The sequence below is a fragment of the Pleurodeles waltl genome, chromosome 5 (assembly GCF_031143425.1).
Source record: "Pleurodeles waltl isolate 20211129_DDA chromosome 5, aPleWal1.hap1.20221129, whole genome shotgun sequence".
Classification (NCBI taxonomy): domain Eukaryota; kingdom Metazoa; phylum Chordata; class Amphibia; order Caudata; family Salamandridae; genus Pleurodeles; species Pleurodeles waltl.
In genome coordinates this window covers 704836786-704859903 of record NC_090444.1, presented here as the reverse complement: position 1 = coordinate 704859903, position 23118 = coordinate 704836786, and the positions used below count along the sequence as shown (strand labels likewise).

Sequence of the window (23118 nt, the reverse complement as noted above, 5' to 3'; positions counted from 1 at the left end):
TTATAGTTTTTCTCGTAGTTAGATGTTTTTCCAAACTCATGTTTTCTAAATTGTTTTGCATGAAGTCCCACATGCTAATGCCAATCTGGGTTAGTTAAGGGTCCTTTGGGTGACTTGACAGTGTGAAATGATTGAAGGACTAGTTTGCTGAACTCTGGAATGTTGCTATATTCATCTTTATTGACTTAGGTAGACGCATTTGATCATGTGTTTTCTCAAATCTTCATTAGATTGTGTTATTGGTGGTTGTTAACAAATTAACTTTGAACTGACTAAATAAAGTTTGAGTTAACCAAATGCATTAGAATTGTAATCAATGGGAAAAAAAAAATTGTTAATGCTTTATTGAGTCGTGGTTATTATGAGATTATTGGTTATAATTGTTGATTTATTAATGATTCTCTTAGTGGTTACTGATTAATTGCATTGGTTATTGATGCCACTGGTCACTACGTGATCAGGATACTCCATGCGATCAAAAAGGTTCCTCGGCCTTTACGCGTCCCCTTGTAAGTTTACTTACTAAGGACCAGGCGCGCTAGCAGTTTTTGGTAACAGCTTGATGGTTAGTTTCCTTGGAGAACTGGTTATGTGGTGATTAGTGGTTATGGTGGTAGTTTAAGTTAGGGTTAGTTGTTCATTTTATGAAGTTTGAATTTTGTTTTTTCTGAAACGGCAATTGCAGCAAAGATGATGTCCCCTGAAGCCCAGAAATGACTTTCCCAGATCCTGAATCCCGCTAAAAAGATGGGCATGCTCTTGGCGTACTTGTGATAGTGTGAAAGTGGTACGTTGCGCTTGCAAAGGCTTAAGCACATCGCATGTGAATTGTGACGTATGGGAGATAAAGTAGGGAGTTTGCGTACTCCAGTTGAGGTTTAGTAGGAGTGTGCATACTCCGCAGTATAAGAGTAGGGAGGTCAAACTTCATGTGTGTGTGGAGCTTTGTGCCCATAAATTGTCCACATGGTTGTTGGTGATGTACGGACCCTGCGTGGTCTAAGACTCCGGATTATATTGACAAGTGTAGGAGACACTTGGTCATATGTTGTAATCTGTCTGCTTTAGTAGGTTGATCGGGCGTGGTCAACAAGTCGATGTGTGAGTTAAGTGATTAAGAGAAATTTTCGACTGAGATTTGGGAGTCCTATGTGCACCAGGACAGACCCACTGATCAGTTGAGAGTGAAATTTGTGGGTCGAATTTTCCTTGCGAATGTGGGAGACGGAGAAAGAGGAACAGCTACATGAGCGATAGTAGCATCAGTGAAAATCTGTAAGGTCTCTGAAGCGATTGTGTACCTTCCTGTAGTAAACCAGCAGGTTTGTTTTCGGTTATTGGTTTTTGGTTAAAGTGCTCGCAATAATTTTGCATTAGTTTCCTGTGAGTTGAGGTTTGAAAAGACAAGACGCAAGACTTTGTCAGCCGCAGTGTGTGAGTGTGACGTCAGAGTGTGCAACGCTGGGATAGGTTGGTTAGTAAGAAGAGTCGCATGCGGATTGGCAGCCGTTCGTAAGAGGCAATTGGTTGAGTAAGCGGGTGAAAAGAATCTTGGGAGTAAAAGTCATTTCCTTATTGAATCGAAATAAATACAACAGAGAAGATTATGTTTTTCAAAGCGTTCAGAAGTGCAATGAAGGGTGATTCTTACATTAAGATGACAGCGGGGAAGCCGACCCCACTGGAAAATTCTCCGGCATATATTGTGATAGAGGAGCGAGGTGTTGCGCCATGTCTTTGGTTGAAGCAGTGGTGCAAGATGACAGAGAAATTAGGAGCTTTAGCGTTTCCAGAGCATGGAAAGTTTAATTTGAGAGTTTTGGATGAATTGCGAATGACATTATATGAGACAAAGCCATTACCGAGGCCAGCACAGTTTGAGGCTTTAGCGGTTTAGGAGCTGGTAGCCAGACAACAACAAGAAATGAAATTTCAGAGGATAATAAGTAAGGTAGAAAAGTCCTTGGCAGAAGCAAGGTGGGACTGGGAACAGAAAAAGTGGAGAACAGAGACATTACAGGGTGTTAAGTTGTTTCCTGCAATCACAGAGGAAGATGAATCAGAAAAAGAAGATGCTGCTAAGAGTGATAAGAGTTCAGGGACAAAGAAGAAGAAAAAGACTTATAGAAGAAGAAGATTCAGACGTTGAGGATCTTATTACACAATTGTTGAGGGATCAACCTCCGCCATATGCGACGCATGTAGGGGGTTCAAGTACTAGCTTTGCCCTAGCTGCTCCAGCACAAGCATCGGGGACAGTGGGACCAGTGCAGACAGATAATGGTCAGGTACGAGGAATAGTGCAGAGTACTCCAAATGCAGTGACTACTTCTGTGGTCCAAACGCAGATGCACCCACCATTGATACAGAAAATGTATCCAGATGTACCAATTCTTGAGACGACTTCGAACTTAGTGGTGCCGTCGGAGCAAGTAGTTCTGAGGCCAATGTTAGTTCAGACTGAACGACTCCAATGTTGTTGCCTTAGGCACAGCCACAGGGTTTGCCGAAGTTTACGCTAGGGACACAGTCAGATGTAACACCAGTGATGAATCAGACTATAGTAGCGGCTCTCCCACAAAATGCAAGTGTCAGAACAGCACCAGATGCAATATCCCTACCGATTACTGTTGGTCCAGTGGTACCATTGTTTACGCAGAAGAAATCAATTGCAGGAGAGCAGGGTGAAATGTCACAGAACCTTGTGAGAAGGAGAGTGAGTGATCATGTGCAGATAGTATCATCTGTGGGTCAGACCTTTGATGGATCTAGACCTTTAATGGATCCTAGTCCACTTGTTGCGCTTCCAGATGGAGTAAATGGCCCAAGTGCAAGTCAGAGCTTGAAGCTTTTGACACCGCAGACTCCAAGTGCAGTGGTACAACAGGTACCGTTGCCGAATGCGAGTAACATCTCATAACAGGGATTGACAGCACAGCAATTGAGTGAGTGGTTGGATAGTTTGAGTACTCCTCGAAATACATCCAAGGGTGAAGAGTAGATAAATCGTGTAAGATTAGCTACAGAAATAACATTGCTTGTTGACGGAACGATGGGAGTGAACAGATTGGAATCCTACACAGAGGAAGAGTTGAGGTACTTGTGTCCAAGGATTACAAAGGAGGTAAGCAAGATACATCAGAATTTGGCAGATCTGGCAGACAAACATGACCTAGAGATTGAGAAAACCAAACATGTGTAAAGAAGTTACAGGTTAGATTTTGAGGCAAAGGATTTCGAGCACATGAGGTCAGCAGGGATGAAAGTGCATCTAAAAGAATTATTACAGAGTGCTTAGATTTGGGGAGCATTAGATAAGTGGGAAGGCAGATGGGAAAGAAGAAGGATAAATGGAAACGAGATTCACAGGATAGGTCAGAAGGTGTTCAGAAAGAAAAAGATCCAGTAAAGATACTACCGATGAGGGAAATTCCAGGGGGACAGTTTGTTCATGTCCCATGGCACAGAAGTGGCATACTGTCATTCACAAATGATTACCCGAAACTAAGGGAGAAACCGGTTGAGTGGTACCAGCAGACAGATAGATTTGTGAAGCTTCCTAAATGTCTGTGGAAAGACTTGAATACATTGCAGGAAATGATGGTTCCAGCTGATTTGTGGGTTGAGTGCAAGCAAGCAGTCGATTGGCCGACGAGTGAACCAGAAAGGGATAGAGTTACAGGTGCACCATCACCTGAAGTGATGAAACATTATTATTAGGTGATTGAGTTTCTGAAAACGAGAATTTCTCCTAAAAATATTGATTGGCAGAGACTTGACAGGACAGTGCAAGAAACTAAAGAGTTGATACATTCCTATTATGAGAGATTGTTGAAAGTATTCAAGGAGTACAGTGGTAAGGAAGCAATTGAGCCAAAAGACACGTTGCACTTTGTGTTCAGGTTCATCGAAGGATTGAGACCAGAAATAGGGCAGATAATTAAGAGTTATTTGATTTGTTGGCAAGCGAAGGCGATTGAAGAGGTGTTGCAGTATGCAAAATACTGCAGTGATGAAATTGAGTTGAAGCAGAAAAAGCTGAAGAAAGCGATGGTAATGCAAATTAAAGCAGCTCAAACAGGAGTGCAAGGAGCTTTGGTGCAACAGATGCCGCAGCAGGGAACTGTCATGTTACAACCTCAGATGAGAGGTAGGGGTCGTGGAGTCAACATGACTCGTAGTCCGGATTTGAGTACTGTAGTGGTCCAGAATGATATGCAGGGGATGAAAAATATGTTACCATGTCAACTGTGCGGAAACGTGTGACACTTGAAGTGGGAGTGCCCGTTGATGGTACAGGATTGTGTTGTTCAGCAAGGTGGTGATGTCAATACATTTCAAACTGTAAAAGTCCCAAGAATGAGGGGACTTAATTGGAATGTTCAGAACCACGTGCAGAATTTCCAACCCATGCCGCAGGTTTAAGTGTCGCGTGCACAACTGACACAGTTGCAACCAATGTAGCAGCAGGTCCCCATGGTACCTAGACAGCAAATGCAGATACCTCAAGCCCTGATGGATCAATAACAGATGATGATTAATCCATATGTCACAGGTCAGAGACAAGACAAAAGTAATAACACAGTGCACCAATTCCCATTACATAGTGAGAATGAAATAAACGATGATTGGATGAGTGACAGTTCAGATGAAGGACCATGTATGCTTGCAGCGTCCTTAGAAGTAGATCAGAGAGGACCTTTTGTGAATGGAAAAGTGATGGGTTACAGAGTCTCATTCTTAGTGGACACAGGAGTTACACTCTCTACCGTGAGAAGTGCGGAAGTTCCAAACTTACCTCTTTCAGGCAGAACAGTTCAGGTTGTGGGAGTAGAAAACAGACAGTTGACAAATCCAATTACAGATCCGGTACAGGTTGAAATTGGCAATTACCAGGGACTGCATAGGTTTGTAGTCTGTGACTCAAGTCCGGTTTCCCTACTGGGAAGAGACCTACTGTGTAAGACAAAATGCTCTATTAGTTGTTTGACTGCTGGAATAGAGGTTTAGACTAATAGTGACGATGAGGAAGAACAGACTACTGAAATGGCAAATGAAAATGTTAATGAGGAATACCCCTTGATTGAGTTTTTCCCGATGTTTACTGGGAAAGAATTGCATGCAGACTTGCAGGGAACAGTACAGGAAAACATGTGGGACCTAACAGGTAACAAAGTAGGACTGATCAAGGGAGTGGAACCGATTAAGATCACTTTGAAACTGAATGTAGTGTTTCCGCAGCTTCAACAGTATAACATGGCACAAGATGTCCTTATGAAAGTGGCGCAGATAATTAGAGATTTTCTAAAACAAAGGGTTTTGAAAGAAGTGTTGAACAGTCCATGTAATTCACCGATAATGGGCTTAAAGAAGCCATGTGGGAAAGTGAGCAGTTTGCAGGACTTGCAAAAAGTGAACGACATGGTGGTCAAGTGTTGTCCTGTAGTACCGAACCCAGCAGTGATACTGTTTCAGATTCCTTGTGATGATGAGTGGCTCACAGTGGTTGACTTGTCACAAGCTTTCTTTTCTGTGCCTCTTCATGAGGATAGTCAGTTGCTTTTTAGTTTCAAATTCCTAGACAGAGTCTACAGCTGGTGCAGACTTCCATAAGGGTATACGGAATCACCGTCTCTGTTCAATCAGATCCTGAAAAAGAATTTGGAGTCATTGGAACTACCATACCAATCGACTCTAGTGCAGTACATTGATGACTTACTGATTGCATCCAGGACAAGGAACGAGTGTAAATATGACTCGATTGCCCTGTTGAACCATTTGGGAAAATTCAGACATAAGGTGTCACCTTTGAAATTACAGTATTGTCAGAAATCAGTGAAATACTTGGGACACCAGATTGAGAAAGGGTCAAGGAGAACCTCCAGAGAAAGGATTACAATGATACTGCAGAGAAGTTCTCCAAATTGACAAAGAGATGTTAGATTGTTTCTGGGAATGGTAGGGTATTGTCGATAGTACATTCCAAATTTTGCTGAGATTGCCAAACCATTGCAGCAACTGACACATAAGGAAGTTACAGACCCGATTACATTAGATGAGGATCAGATGAAAGCGTCCACTGTGTTGAGAGAGAGTTTGTGCAGAGCTCCAGCGTTGGGAATGCCTGATTACACAAAGCCATTCACATTGTTTTGTCATGAACGTAATACTTGTTCTTTGTCTGTTTTGACACAGGTCCATGGAGTTGCTTTTCGCCCAGTAGCCTTTTTTTCAGCTACCTTGGACCCAGTCGCAGCAGCTTTACCAGGTTGTCTGCGTGCAGTTGCCGCAGTTGGTCAAAGTCTTTCGCAATGTGAGGGAGTAGTGATGGGATACCCTTTGACGGTAATGGTACCACATTCGGTTGAGATTTTACTAACAAGGACGAAAACATAGTATTTGACTGGTGCAAGACTGACAAGGTATGAGACAAGCATATTAGGTGCTCCAAATGAAACATTGAAAAGATGTACAGTGTTGAACCCAGCAACATTACTTCCAAGTGATACTGTTGAAATTGAAAAAGAGGAAGACATCGAGCATGATTGTCTTGAGGTGACTGAATTGTGTACAAAACCAAGGCCTGATATCAGAGATACACGATCAGAAGAAAATGACCAAATTGTCTTTGTCGATGGTTCATGTCTCAGAGATGGTACAGGAACATTGAGAGCAGAATATGCTGTATGCACAATCAAAGGTACATTAGAAGCTTCTTGGCTTCGAGGTGTATATGCTGCAGAAGTAGCAGAACTGGTATCTCTTACTAGGGCATGCCATGTCTCTGCAAGATTGAGTCACAATCTATACTGACGGTCAATATGGATTTGAAATTGTTCTTGATTTTGGTCAATTGTGGTCGCAAAGGGGTCTTTTAACCTCTACTGTTACACAAATAAGAAATGGCGACAAGATAAAAGAGGCTGTATGAAATTCAGTTACCTGAAGAAATTGCCGTGGTAAAATGCAGTGCATATCCAAAGGCACAGGACTACATCTCACTGGGAAATAGATATGCGGATCAAGTCGCAGGGTTTTGCGCACTGAACTGTATATCGTTTAAAGACAAATGGGAATTAATGCCCAAAGGAGACAATACCTGTATAAGTTTTGCATTGAAGGTGACTGATACTCTGGAAGAGTTGAAAACGCTGCAGGATAATGTTGACAAGAAAGAAAAACGTCTCTGGGTTAAGTTAAAATGTGTTCAAAGTCCTGATGAAATTTGGGTTTCTGAGGAGGGTCAGATGGTCCTGCCCAATAGTTTACTGTTGCAAATTGCCCGCTATTATCATGGTCAGGCACATAATGGAAGGGATGCAAGGGTTAGATTGTTCACAATTGAATGGTTTAATCATAAATTCAAGCAGACAGCAGAGACAGTATGTCATGGCTGTATAGTTTGTCAGCAACTAAACTTGGGGAAGGGAACAGCGGTGAATTTGAGCCACATTGGAAGAGCAGGAGGTCCATTTAGCAGAATGCAACTGGATTTCATTGAAATGCCTGTGTGTGTAGGTTTGAAGTACGTGTTGGTGATCATGTGTGTCTTTAGTCACTGAATTGAAGCATATCCCAGAAGAAGAAATGACAGTCTCACAGTAGCAAAGCTGTTGCTTAGGGAGTTGATACCACGTTTCGGGTTTCCGATCTCTTTAGAATCAGATAGGGCAACTCACTTCAATAATGAGGTGATTAAACTCTATGTGCAGCACTAAACATCGAACAAAAGTTGCATTGTAGCTATCGCCCTAAAGCATCAGGACTAGTGGAACAAACGAATGGTACCTTGAAATCAAGAATTGCCAAGATGTGTGCAGCTACGAATCTGAAGTGGCCAGATGCATTGCCTTTGGTGTTGATGTCAATGAGAAACACACCTGACAGGAAGACAGGGCTGTCGCCCCATGAAATCCTCATGGGCAGAGCAATGAGATTACCAGCAGTTCCAGCCAATGCACTTGTCAATATTACAGATGATATGATGTTGGACTACTGCAGGGTGTGGATGATGTGGTTTGCTCTTTTTCTCAGCAGGTGCAAGCCACCACCCTGCCACCCATCCACGATCCAGGTCACAAACTGAGAGCCGGAGATTGGGTCGTTGTTAAAAAGCACGTATGCAAGACCTGTCTGGAACCACATTGGAGAGGTCCCTACCAGGTGGTGCTAACAACTATGACTTTTGTGAAATGTGCAGGACTCCCGAACTGGATACACGCAAGCCATACAAACAGAATGGTATGTCCATCAGAGCACGAAGAAGTGTTGTTGAGAGCACCAACAACAGTGAAACAGGGCGCAGCAGCTGAGCCTGAAAGGGAGCCAACCGAGCCTGAAATTTAACCCGAGCTTGTGGAAGATGGTTCCATCACCCGTGTAGAAGACAAGACTGAAGAATTGCAGGAGGGTGTGCAACAGTCCATCTTGACGGATACAGTAGGAGAACCTGGCTCAGCAGGGGTTCTCCCAGAAGCAGATGGCGCTGAAAAGCAGGCAGAGCAAGTGCCAGACCAAGAGGGTGAAAGAGTCGAGACGAATCAAAGTCAAGGTGATTCGACTCCTCCTGAGCCCGTTACAGGTCCAGCAAGAGAAAACACCATAGAAAAAGAAAAGGAGAAGAGTCCAATCTTGAGAAGAATATTGACGGAAGGAACAAGAAAGGGAGATTACTGGCCTGAATTGCAGATTGGGAAGAAAAAGGAACTGGTTATAAATGAAACAATAAAAGAAGAAGTGGACACTAGAAGAAAGAAAGAATTAAGTGAAGGAGGATTAAGTGGTGACCGAAGGTTGAAAAGAAAGAATAGCAAGTCGACGATACGCAGGTCCTGAATGGGCATATGCAGCTACCAATGAATGGCAACACAAGTTTATGTCTTTTTGTTTTAATCGAGAAGTTCCGAGTCAGTATTTTGTTGTAACCTGAAGGTGATCAAGAAGCTGAATTGTTGAGCTATTCTGAAAAACTTAAGAAAGAGACTTCTGAAGATAAAACCGAAAAAGACATTGATAGCCTGATATGACAATTGAAAACCGGATGTGACAAGCTGCTAATCGATCTTGACAAAGGAAAAGGGGTTCCTGGATGTGAGATTGAACTGTGAGAAAATAAATTTTCCTTAATTTTTTATTTTTACTGCACTTTATCTAAGAGTTACCTCTGCTTTCTGATTCTTTACAGATCATGGCTGAGCTAAATAATCAAGATAGAAAAATGAGATGCTGTAGATACATGAGTGTTGGATTGGCAATTATGTGTGGAATAGTGATTGTGGGAATGTCTGTTCATGATATGAATAGAGCTACTATTATTTCTGCTTCTGAAACTGCTACACTGACAGTTTTAGAGAGGTTTAAGCTAGATGAAAAATACTTGCATGATTATAATAATATTTAAGGAGAACTTTCCTCTAACGTTTTCTATCGGTTGTTGAGTGAATATGTTGAGACAATGGATGCGAGGAATTGTCTTGTGTGTACGCAAATTCCTTCATCAGTAGAGGAAGGAGTTACATACCATAGTCTTCCTATGGAATAAGCTGTAGTTTGCTGCTAACAAGATTCTATAACCAAGAGTATATACAGTATTTTTACTCAAATTATGACGTAGTGTTTTCATTTGTTCCTATTATTAGATACCTGATTAAGGTGGCTAAAGAACATGGTATAATACTAGTTAGAGGATTCTTTGAACCAACACTAACTTTTGGAACCACAGATGCGCACAGAAACAACTTGACATGCTTGCTCACACCTTTAGAAAAGAGCTTTATAGGGTATACTGATGATAGGAGAAAGGCATTGAGAGAGAAATTAGAAAAAGGGTTAAAGAAAAGGACCTATAAAAATGATTATGCTTGCACTGCAATCAAAATGCAAGGGAAATTAGCCTTAGATGCATTACACGTAGGGAAGCTTTGTATATATAGGCCAAAATCATGCACTGACACTTTATTTGTGGGAACAAGTAAATGTAGGCATGTGTTTTTGTTTCAGAGTAAATGGACTTTTATGCTGAAGGGTCAGGACCCTGCGATTCCTGGAATCTACTATATTTGTGGACTTAATGCTTATTACCGTCTTCCTAAAGGATGGTGTGGGACATGTTATTTGGGGATGGTTTTCCCTAAAATTTCTCAGATAGATGACTTAAAGAAATTTCCGAAATTGACTGAATTACATCATAAGCGACAGAGGAGGGAAACTTCTTCTGCAATCATGGGAGATATTTTTGGTGCAGTGATTCCTTCAGTATGAGTCATTTTAAATTCAATCAAGATATGAAAATTGCCTACTATTGGGGATAACATGCTGACAAATTTTACAGGGGCAATACTCCTGTTAGATACTGAATTAGCTGCGGATAGAGCTATGACACTTCAAAATAGGCTTGCTTTAGACATTCTTTTAGCGAAAGACGGCGGAGTTTGTAAAATGATTAATGCTAGGCATTGCTGTTCATATATACCGAACAATGATAAGGAGATAAGAGACTTACTCACTAACTTAATTAATTCCAGTAAGGATTTGAAAGAACCTGGTGTTTGGGAAAAGGTTGGACAAGGATTTGCTTCAGTGGGCAACTGGCTTAGTCAAATCTGGAATGGGGTATTATTAAAATTCATACAAGGAATTTTAATTGTGATTGCTTGCATATTAAGACTATGGGGTACATATAAATTAAGTCAACGGATAAAATTGAAAAGATCCAAAACAATCAGAGGAGGGAAGAATGAAACAGGGGAATAATTTATAGGGAAGAAGGCAAAATACAGCTGAGACAGAATTATGAAATGTTGATAAAAAAGGTGTGATGACATATTTAGTCATCAGAGGAGGGACTGTTGCAGCAGATATGCTAATTGGAAATTATTAATAAATGTTTATGTGTTTTAATTAACGAAAAAGCCGTAGAGAAAATGAATCGTAGAGAAAATAATGTGCACGTTTGAAATTGTGACCACGGGGAGTGGCAGCCACTTATACGAAAATGTACTAAAATTGTGTGAAATAATGAAAATATATAAGAAAAATTTAGTAATGTGTCATATTGAAATGTATAACCTATGTTTGCATTAATTTGTAGAATGAACTTAGCAGAAGCTATGGCCTGGTCTTCTTCCAGGCCTCATACAAGAGCTGAATTTCTAGCGTGCTGCAGAGAAGCTGGTGCATGACCTGGCCTTGAGCCACCCCATGTTAAAGTTGCTTAGCTAGAATTTTCTGCAATGTACCGACGGACAGCAGATGATGAAGTCCATTTGATACAATTATGTGTAGAGTAGGCTAAATGTACTTTCCCAGGACTTGAACAATGGGAGGAGCACAGACTGAAGAGGAACATGCAACACTTTCGATACCTGAAGACCCGGATGATGAAGACATCGTACAGTGGACCAATCCGTGTACTGTGAAAGAAGAAATATTAGAACTCAAAGATTTGAAAAATTAATATTATAGGTTAGAGTCATATCTGCCGATTGACTGACCAATTAGGAATTAGGGGGATGGACTGGAAAACTCTAATAAAAAGTCATGGCAAGGGGCTAAGAATTCAGAATTAGGGAGAGATGCAGGAGATGCGGATGACGTAAGGATACGCGGTTTGAGATTCTGTTGTTGGGCTCATGCTCGGGAGCCTGATGCGTTGCTGATTTATTGATGACCTGAAGACGAAGACTGACTTTGTTGCTGATCCATTCTGTGGATAGGTAGCTATGACAATGTGACTGATTAACTTTGTGCCTTTTCTTCTAGGTACCAACTGCGCTGTTTCATAGTTTTTCTCGTACTTAGATGTTTTTCCGAATTCATGTTTTCTCAATTGTTTTGCATGTAGTCCCACGTGCTAATGCCAATCTGGGTTAGTTAAGGGTCCTTTGGGTGAGTTGACAGTGACGAATGATTGACGGAATGGTTTGCTGAACTCTGCTATTAATGTTGCTATATTCATCTTTCTTGGCTTATGTAGAAGCATTCGATCATATGTTTTCTCAAATCTTGATTAGATTGTGTTATTGGTGGTTGTTAATAAATTAACTTTGAACTGACTAAATAAAGTTTGAGTTAACCAAATGCATTAGAATTGTAATTAATAGGGAAATAAAAATTGTTAACGCTTTATTGAGTCATGGTTATTATGAGATTATTGGTTTTAATTGTTGATTTATTAATGATTCTCTTAGTGGTTACTGATTATTTACATTGATTATTGATGCCACTGGTCACTACGTGATCAGGATACTCCATGTGATCGAAAAAGTTAATCGGCCTTTACGCGTCTCCTTGTAAGTTTACTTACTAAGGACCAGGCGCGCTAGCACTGCCTTCCGAAAATGTATATATCTATGGTTTTTCAATGGCACAAAAATGGTAGGTATAACACTTTGTAGTAATAGGATGGAATCTTCCCTAGTACACACACACACACACAGACTGCAGGGGTGACTTAGATGTCAGTGGAAGGTTATCCACCCACTTCTTTGCCACGTCATTCACTGACACCTAAGGGGACCAACAAGAGCTTACATACAGGATAGCAAGGCCACCGCATTCATTGTTGTCATGGATACTGTTTCTAGTCCTATGAATTCTTGTTGCCAGCTAATGCATTCTGGGTGCTGGGTTCAGTGGTCTTGGTTTGCTTTAATGCTCGATGAGACCAAAACACCTGGCAGCAAATGTTTGAAGGTGAAAAGCACACAACTGGAAACCATGTGCATGATGACATAGCATGAAGTAGCCTCTCTAAAAGAGGACATTTGTCTACCTAATTTTGACACATGCGTGCAATCTTACCATAACATACACTCAGTAATTCATTCTGCAAGCAGAAGCCCTAACATGGTGAATGAAAAAATTATAAAGGCATGTATGGAGAAGCGATTATGGAGTAACAATGTACTTTGAATTGCATGGACAATTATAAAACAACATTATAAGGAAAACAAGAATAAACAAATGAATCCTGTAACAATAACCTAACCTTTATGCATACCTGTAACCCAAACAATAATCCTCAACATAACCACAATTTTAACTCACACCTAAACCATATCACTAACTACTACCTCTAGAGTATCCTTAACCATTAAAATCACTATAATTGTAACACTATTTACACCCCTGTCCAGACCCCTAAACCGTGCTTAAATGATCAAATACTAGATTTTCTGGATTAGTGACTTTTCGCCCATGATTAATAGAAAATACTGAACGATGCTGTTAGAAATGGGGTCTCTAGTTGGCAATGGTTTGCACCCTGTCCAAGTAGGGACCCTCACAGCTAAGATTACCCCAGTTCACCCCCTTGGCAGCTTGGCTCAAGCAGTCAGGCTTATCTCAGAGGCAATGTGTGAAGTATTTGTGTGTATACACACACACACACACACACACGCACAGAGTGAAAACACCACAAAAGTAATCCACACAAGCTTAGCAAAATAGCCAATATTTATCTAAGTAAAACAAGAGCAAAACAACAACAATCCAATATACACAAGTAAAGATACACATTTTCAAAGAGTAAATCTTAGTAAAGAGTTTAGAAACACAATAGCTCCAACTGGAGCTATCACAGTGTCTTGACTGAGTCGTTCCCAACAGTCCAACGCCCCTATCGAGGCAGTGCGGGCAGTCATGGAGTTGCTCAGACCCCAGGTACAGTAATTTAGAAAACAATGAGGAAACAAAGATGTTGCTGGGAGTCTGGGAGATGCGGCGTTGCTGGGGCAGGGGCAGAGTTGGTTCCTTACTGCTACCGAGGAGGTGAGGTGTTGGTTCCTTACTGCTTGAAAGGGTAGATGAGGTGTCATTTCCTTACAGTTGCAGGGGAGGTGATGAGGCGTCGGTGGCGAGGTGGCGGTTTCTTACGACAAGGCGGGGTCGATGAATTCAGCAGGTCAACATGTGAGGCGTTAATTTTGTGGTGTCACGACCACACCACGGGGCCACAGATGCTGCAGCGGAGACGGGAGCCCCAGATGTCAGGGACATGGCACTGGGGACTCACGCTGTGGTGGGACTTTGAAGGCACTGCGGCAGCATCGGGCCTGTGTTGCAGGTCGTTTCATTCAGCGGGGACCATTGCTCCGGTGCAGGAAGCGGCATGGAGTCAGACAGCGGCACCAGATCCAAAGTCGCTCTGGAGTCGATGTGCTTGGTTTCGTCTTGGTTGCATCAGAGCTCACTTCCAAGGACCTAGGAACTGGAATTGACACTTGGCAAGTAAGGACTGTCAGCAAGAGAGTTCCGGTGCTGTCAGGTGAAGTCTCTGATGGCCCTGAGACTTCTTAATAGGAGGTAAGCTCAGGTCGAGCCCTTGGAGAACCTTGGAAAGCAGGCTATAGACAGCAAAGTCCAGTCCTTCTACTCCCAGGACAGAAGCAGCAAGCAGCCAGTCAGCACAACAAAGTAACAGGCAGAGTGGCAATCCTTCCTACAGCATCCAGTTCTTCTCCTGGCAGAATGTCCTCAGTCCAGAAGTGTTCTAACTTTGTGATACCAGAGGTCCAGTACTTATCCCCATCTCTGTCTTTGAAGTAGGCAAACTTCAAAGAGAAGTCTTTGTAGTGCACAAGACCCTGCCTTTCCCTGCCCTGGCCCCAGACACACTCCAGGAAGTTGGAAAGTGCTTTGTGTGAAGACAGGCACAGCACTACTCGGGTGCGTGTCAGCTCCTGACACCACTCTAGCCCAGGAAGACCCATTAGCCTGGTGATGGGCCATCATGATATGCAGGGCACACCTCAGCTCCCTTTGTGTGACTGTCTAGAGTGAGTGCACAAACAGCCCAACTGTCATCCTGACCCAGACGAATATTCAGCAGACAGCTAGAGGAACATAATGGCTAAGCAAGGAAATGCCCACTTTCTGAAAGTGGCATTTGCAAACTTACAATTCAAAAAGCAACTTCACCAAAAGATGTATTTTTAAAGTGTGAGTTCATAGACCTCAAACTCTCTACCTCTAGCTGCTCCCAATGGGAAATTACACTTAAAAAGAATTTCACGGCAATCCCCATGTTACTCTATGGGAGAGATAGGCCTTGCAATAGTGAAAACTGTATTTAGCAATATTTCACTATCAGGGCATGTAAAATACACCAGTACATGTCCTACCTTTTACATACACTGCACCCTGCCCATGGGGCTGCCTTGAGCCTACTTTAGGAGTCACGTACATGTAGCAAAAGGGAAACTTGGGGCCTGGCAAGTGGGTGCAGTTGCCAGGTTGAGATGGCAGGTTAAAACTGGACACACAGACACTGCAGTGGCAGGCCTGAAACATGTTTACAAGGCTACCTAACTCATGTAGGTGGCACAATCAGTGCTACAGGCCCACTAGTAGCATTTGATTTACCGGCCCTGGGCACACATAGTGCACTTTACAGGGGACTTACTAGTAAATCAAATATGGCAATCATGGATAAATCAATCGCCAACACATTTTATGCAGAGCATATGCACTTTGGTACTGGTTAGCTGTGGTAAAGTGCCCAAAGTCAGGTCAGTACAAATATGAGCATAAGGCAAAAACTTTGGGGATAACCTTACAAAAAGGGCCAGGTCCAACAGGTGCTAATAGAAGACACAGACTGCTGATGTATTCCTAATGGAAAATGTCAGGATATTTTGAGCGGTAGATACCCTCCTTAATCCCCCAAATGTTCACACATTTGAAGACCCACAAGTTATCTCTTTGAAGCTCTTTTCTAAAAGGATTAAACCCATGATGAAATCCAAAGACGAGATCAAGTGGTTAGACATACGAGTAAGAAGCTGGCGACTGAAAGAAGCCAGAAGTGCATGGGAAGAGCCAATCACACTGTAAGTAGGTGCTCTCTGATAGACTGGTGGGCCTGAGAAAAACTCTGTCAATGCCACACCCTCACCAGGATCAGCTCAAGTGGTACAATCACAAGTCAGACCCTCTGAGACAATAATACCAAGCTGCAAGGACACCTCAAGGATAGTGTTACTCACAAGTCTGTAAGATGTGTCAGTCACAAATTAGCCTTGTGAATCTTAAACACTGGTGAAAAAGTTAGACAGTAGTCATACTTCTGTAAGGCCACAGGAGCTGTAAAAAAGCTGCCCACAATTCACATGTTTATAGCTCCGAAAGGCTGTTTAAGGGCCTGGAAAAGTGCCTCCCAAGTCAGGTGGGTGCATCTGACCGTGTTCTCTACCGATTGTTTCGAGTGCTTTCTTCAATTCTGTCTCTCACTAAATCACACTCACATTTGGCACTGGGTTAATTAGCCTTTGGAGATATACTAAAAACGGAATGCACATGGAATCTTCACTAATCAAGAAGTATGATGCAGGCTGATTTTAGTGTTAGCAGTTTGCACTGATGTAAAACAAGATTTCACAGCTCACAAGAACCTCAAGCTGATTAAGATGGGAGGGGAGGTGGTGTTTTTTATGGGAAAATTCACTCACTTCGTTCATATGCTAATGATAGTGTGCTTCACAAATACACATAACATATGATCTCACACCTCAGTACTAAAGAGACTCATCTCCAATGAGATCAATTTGTCTCATGAGTTCAAAGTAGACGCCTAGAGGATGGATCCCATGTTAAATCAAACCAGACTGTCAGCATACAATGGAAATTGTGCTAAGTTGATTAGAAGGTAAGGTACGACAAAGAAGACATACAGTCAGATCAGCGTGAACCACAAGTACATAGGTGAGGGGATTTCTTTTTGTCTGACAAATGCTACATGGTGGCATTAAGGACACTGGAGACACCTGTAAAGTACAGGTGTGAGGATTTTCCAAAATGAAACATTAGTTCATAAATAGTGTTACAAAGAGGGCTTGGTTAGGGAATTAGGTATTCATGATACAGAAAGCCTCATCAACTGGGTAGATAACTATGTGTAAAGACAAGAAGCAGGGCATGGGATTGTTTTAGCAGGCACAATGATGTAATCATTTAGAATTATTAGGAAAAATCTTGGTTTTCTCTTGTGTCTTGATTACATTTGCTATTTTCCTCTCTTTGCATCTTTTTACTCATATTAAACAATATCAGTGTAGGCTTCATGTCCTTACCTGAGAGCTTCAACTGTGACTTTCTTTTCCTGCTTGACACAGTTAGGAACTCGTCACTAAGCAGCTCTGCAGCAGATGCTCGCTTCACAGGATCTGGCTCAAAGCAGCGCAGCAGAAAAGCCTTGGCTTCAGCAGACATAGATTCTGGAATTTCAGGGTGTATTTTAAACATCCCCACCTAAATATTAAAAATGAGAAATTGGATTCCTACTGCAAGTACTCACCATAAAATATCCTGTGTTTATTAGCATGAATTCATATCTACAGTAATGACCACAGGAAAACTATACCACATTATAAAGCACCCTGTCATGTTGTTTTCAGATGGTAAGACTTTCCATTTATGGATGAATGTGAACTGAAGTTTAATTAGATGGTATCAGACATTCTCAACTCAACTTATTCCTTGAGCTGGAGTGTTATATGATGTGTATCCTTTTTTTGATTTGGTTTTCAACTAAACTAAAAACGTAGAAGTACATTGCACCAAACACCCTTCAAAGGTACCCTCACTATATCCAGTGTTCATGCGTTCCAATACGTTAAACATAGAATGGCAAGTAAAACCAAGAAGGGTCAGACCAGAGGAACATTTAGAAGAACCAATTTACTGACTCCAGAATGCCTTGTAACCAAATCGGGAATCCTCAGCCACCTCTACATTTTCAAAAAAAAGTATGCGCCATCCTTATTCAGAAAACCCTTCTGTACGTAGGCTAATACCTGAGATCCTACTGTACTGAAGCCTTGTGTCCTCATCCCACTCCTCCCGAAAGTATAAAGGGACTGCACATAAACAATACTTACAATCACAATACTAACTACTTAAATGTCATACCTAGATGATCCTAAAACTCAAACCTGACTGCCATCATCTATGGAGAAACCTCACCAGCCTCCCGATATCGACTGATTCTCCTGTGACCCAAACAAGAGAGGGCTGAACATGCATTTTTTCCAAATGGATCAACCCAGTTCATACACAACTCTCTCCCCGTCACTGGGCAGAAAACGGATGGCTCGAAGGGTTGCAGAGTAAGTGCAAGGCATCATGTTTGCAAAATTTAATCCCATTAATGGGTTAAACAATATGGCTTGATAATAGTATGAAATAGAAAGTTCCCCTTCTTTCTGGTATGCTTTGCTAATTTTGAACTTCATTAAACTTCAGTTGTGTTCAATGGTTACCTCTTACAGTTAAAAGTCTGATCAACATTTGTAATTAGGTTCTCCCAAGCAAGTTTGTGCATGTTATTATAAACTAAACATTGTCACTGAGCAAAATGGTTGGTTTTCTTAATGAGTTTTCATCTTGAAATGTAGTTTGTTGACTACAAGAGGTAATAAGAGATTACCACTATGTTTGTTGACATATTTATCTTACATTGTTTTTAAAAATAAATGGAAATTCTTCGAGCACATTCAGTTTCTGGGGCTTAAATTTGTGCCTGCTTTTCAGATCAACCAGACTATTTTGAGTCCAAATCCTTTTGCTGTTGCAGGGGGAAACTATCTGAAGACAGTAGAATTTTTGATTTTCCCTTTGCCCTACTACTAATTCTCCACATAATCTTTAATCATATCTCAGGATCCACAGAGAATTTGTTGAATACCTTTTATACAGAAGTAGTAAGAACTGTGTATACACAACATAGGCTTACAGATAGGCAAAACAAAAGTGTGCGACTTTCACTTGCAATTTCAAGGAAAAAAGAAAAGCAACACCCAGTGAGCACTTACTTTTGCATAATAGTGTTATAATAAAATTCAGCCAATTGCTGCCAGGAACTCCCAGTCCCTATACCAGAAGATAAAATTGCTACTGCAGTGTTCATTCGTAAATTATACGGAATAAGTAATCAAATCCAACCACATGAATCCCTGCGCATATATTCTGAGAAGAGTGTTGGTTGATTGGTCATGCTAGAACAGGTGCCTTAATTTATTCATCAGTGTCCAAAAAAACAGACTCTAAACCATAAAATACGCATTACTCATCAACAATTCCTTCATTGCTCCGTACCCTACTAGATTAAACCGCTGAGTATTCCGAAGATCCAATGCTGGAAATGCAAACATAAAGGAACATCTTACAGTGTATCTTCGTTTGAATCACAAGTACCCTCAAACTTTGTCCTTAGATTTGACATATTTTGGCATCCTGTTCTTATTAATTACATTAGAATTGAGGCGTGTTTGTGTTTTGTGCATGTCCCTACAATTGAGGCATTTTGGCATCCTGTTCCCCCTAACAAAAGGAAAGTGAAACTATAGATTTGGAGCTAGGACTCTGACATCACAGGGATCACTTTCAAAAATTGCCCATTGATTTTAGTCAACTTAAAAAAGAAAAACTGTTTGGAGATATTTAGCCACCGATGTGGGGCTTGGTTTCTGGCAAGAATGTGGCCCTATAAACGATACCAACACTGGTGACAGATTGTTACAATTAACCTATTGTGGTTACTTGGTTCAAAAACGATTCTTTTTTTTGCAGAAAGAGTGGCTCTCATTTATCTTCGGTACTTGAGGTGCATAGTGCTATGAAAGCACCTTCTGGTGTGGATGACATCAGGGACATTAGACGAGTCTTAAGTGCACAAGAGAAGTGCTGTCTATAACCAGCAACAATTTTACTAGACTGTAATCTCTTCTACTATTTACATTTTAAGAAAGAAAAATAAAATAGTCTCACTTTAAACATGGCTGCTTGTGGTTCTCCTAGCTCATAAAATGGTGGTTTCCCCGTGGCCATCTCAATGATAGTGCACCCCAAAGACCAGATGTCTGCTGGCTTCTCATAACCTCTTGGTCCTTTGTCTATGATTTCTGGTGCCATGTATTGTAGAGTACCTGAAAAAAACACATTACAAAGGGTGAATGACGGCATGCATTTTTTTAAGGCAGTAACATATGTAAAACACCTTTAACTAATTATTTTTATGTAACTTTAAAAATGTACTAAGCTTCCATGGATGTCATCTATTATGACTGTCAACAACTGAGAAAAAGTTGAGGAATATTTCTGACTTTGTTGCAATGCATAAGTAAAATTTGCCTCCATCTGCGATACAAACAGGAGTCAAAAAGTCAATTAGTTTGTGTTTTGTGCAGTAGAATATACAAGGAAATAAGCAACCAGTGCAAGGTAGGCATAGTATTTGAGGCACATACTGCCCACACAAATCCTGGCACCGATGCATACAGGCAGCACTTAGTGGCACACATACAACTAACATACAAGTACACACCGGCAAAGTGGCCAGGGGTTTGCAATTCTGCATAATATGGCTAATGGTCAAGGTTTGGTAGTCATTTTTAGGTCTAGAATAGCAGCGCGCATGCGCTGCTTTTCCGACAAGTTGGTATGTATCTGGGCTTTTAACCAAGCCCACTGCACGCCTATCACTATCACTCGTTCATAGGCTTGTCTTTCAAAAGTCCCTTTGTTTTCGTTGGTAACTGCTTTACGTTTGTCTCTCTTTGGGGCGGTTTTATTACCGCCTTGTCTATTGCCCCTGTTACATGGATAATTGCACTTTTGCCGATAACTTCGGCTGCGAGCGAACTTCTTTTTCCTTTTGTCTTGCTCTTTGCACTTCACGCTAACGGCGGCGCTTTGAATCGGATCGCTTATGTCAACTGTTTTATTTTTTATTTTCAGTTTCTTTTCTTATAAACATTTTTGACATTAGCCTTAAGATGGTATCCTCATGTGCACAGGACGTAACCGTTAAGTCCTGCACCCGGCCCTCGGGGAAGCACTGGCACTCCCCCGAGGGCCTCCCTCCCACCCCACCCCTGCAGGGCTGGAAGGGGAATCGCGTCCCCTTCCACTCCCGCCTCCTCTCGTCACTATCTAATGACATCAGTGCGCAATCTCGCGCTGACATCATTAGAGGCCGCCGGATGCGCAGGAAGCCATTTGCTTCCTGCGTGTCCACCGAGAAGAAGTTAAGTTTCTTCTCCGGCCAGGAGGGGACTGATACAAAAGAAGCATCATTGGAAAGGAAAGGGTTTCCCTTTCCCTCAATGCCTCTTTTAGCATTCATGCTGCCCGATTGACATGTGATCGGGCAGCAGGAATGCCCACTAGGCACCGGGGAATTTGTTTTATGTGCGTGTGTGTGTTGTGCGGGGGAGGCCCTTCGGCAAGGGCCGCTCCCCAAAGGGGGCATAATGTTATATGCCATTTCTGCACCCCCCCGCAGGGGACAGATCAGTTAATTATTTTTCAGCCGATCTCTCCCCCGGGGGGTAGAAGCCACAATGGCACCAGGGATGTGTTTTTTTTTTTTTGTGCAGGGGGTCTGGCCCCTTGGGCAAGGGTCGCCGCACCCCCCCAAAGGGGGACAAACACTTTTAGGTAGTTCTGCTCCCCTCGGGGGCAGATCACCCTTGTTTTTTTGGCCCATCTGCCTCCAAGGAGGGGCAGAATCCACTAACACTAGGGATTATGTGTGTGTGTGAGTTTTTTGTGTGGGGGGTGGGGGCGGCCCCTTCAGCAAAGGCCGCTCCCCCAAGGGGGCATAATCTTATACTCTGTTTCTGCCCCCCCCCTTCCAGGGGCAGATCGGCTAATTATTTTTCAGCCGATCTGCTCCCTTAGGGGTAGAAGCCACAATGGCACCAGGGATTTGTTTTTTTGTGTGCGGGGGTGGGGGCGGCCCCTTGGGCAATGGCCGCTTCCTCAAGGGGGCATAATGTTATACGTTGTTTCTGACACCCCTGGGGGCAGATCGGCTAATTATTTTTCAGCCGATCTGCCCCTGGGGAGGTAGAAGCCACGATGGCACAAGGGGTGTATTTTTTTTTTTTTTTTGTGTGCAGGGGCATGGCCCCTTGGGCAAGGGTCGCCCCCCAAAGGGGGAACAAACACTTTTAGGTAGTTCTGCTCCCCTTCGGGAGAGACTGGCCTTGTTTCTTTGGCCCATCTGCCCCCAAGGGAGGCAGAATCCACTAGGCACCAGGGATTATGCGTGTGTATATGAGTTTTTTTGTGCAGGGGCAGCCCCTTGGGCAAGGGCCGCTCCTCCCAAGGGGGCATAATCTCAGATGCTGTTTCTGCCCTCCCCCCCGGGGGCAGATCGGCTAATTATTTTTCAGCCAATCTGCTCCCTCAGGGGTAGAAGCCACAATGGCACCAGGGATGTGTTTTTATTTGTTTTTTTGTTGGGAGGGGGGCGTCCCCTTGGGCAAGGGTCGCCCCCCAAAGGGGGAGAAACACTTTCAGGCAGTTCTGCCCCTCTTGGGGGCAGAACGGCCTTCTTTTTTTGGCCCATCTGTCCCCAAGGCGGGCAGAATCTACTAGGCACCCGGGATTTTCTTTTTGTGTGTGTTTTATGTGCAGGGGGGCATAATACTTTACGCTGTTTGGGGCAGATCAGCCTGGTATTTTCTTAGGCCCATCTTTCCTGGAGACCACTAGACACCAGGGAAAAGTTGTAACTGTTTGGTGGCGGGGTGTTTCTCAACTAGCGAACTGTTTGCATTTGTGATTATAACAGTTTATTTCTCTTTTTTGTTCTAGTTCAAAGGTTTTGCTTCTTTTGTTGTGGCTCGTTTTGGCAGTGTTTGACCTGCAGTTTGCGTAGTTGCATGTTTTAGGTAAGAAAATTTACTCAAAAGGAGTACTGTTGCCATGCATGAATTACATGTTTGTAGGTAGTGTAGTAAATGCAGGATTGTGTGTGAAATTGTCCTTAGATATGTGCACAATATTTGTGTTGTCTTATGTCTAATATGCTTTTCTTTTTACTTTTTAGTGGGATATCATTGGTGATTTCTGAGTCTGTGCAGATTAGTTGCTGATGAGTCTAGCTTTTTCAGGCAAGTGAGTGGTATAGTTTTTGAATACATAACTCTTTGTAATAAAGCCACACTTTGTTTATTATTTATTTTAGAGTGTGCTGGTTGTTGTTGGCGCACTTGTCACTTTACACTTCTTAGAAAGGATCATGGCTAGCAGCAGAGTGACTGGTCAGCAGGTTGTTGGCATGCTTTTTGAGTCGTATTCTGACCATGATTATGAGATGGACTCTGCATCTGA

At 42.3% G+C, this 23118-nt stretch overlaps 1 protein-coding gene across 2 annotated transcripts in view; it reads right to left on the bottom strand.

The window, feature by feature from the left end:
- Positions 1-23118, bottom strand: part of MAP3K5 (mitogen-activated protein kinase kinase kinase 5) — a 759411-nt gene that overhangs the window by 77082 nt on the left and 659211 nt on the right. For both annotated transcript variants that reach the window (XM_069234653.1, XM_069234652.1), the window contains exons 19-20: positions 19765-19922; positions 17070-17247 (exon numbers count right to left, since the gene is read on the bottom strand). In XM_069234653.1, coding sequence (XP_069090754.1) covers positions 17070-17247; positions 19765-19922 — 336 coding nt within the window. The remainder of the gene's footprint in view (positions 1-17069; positions 17248-19764; positions 19923-23118) is intronic.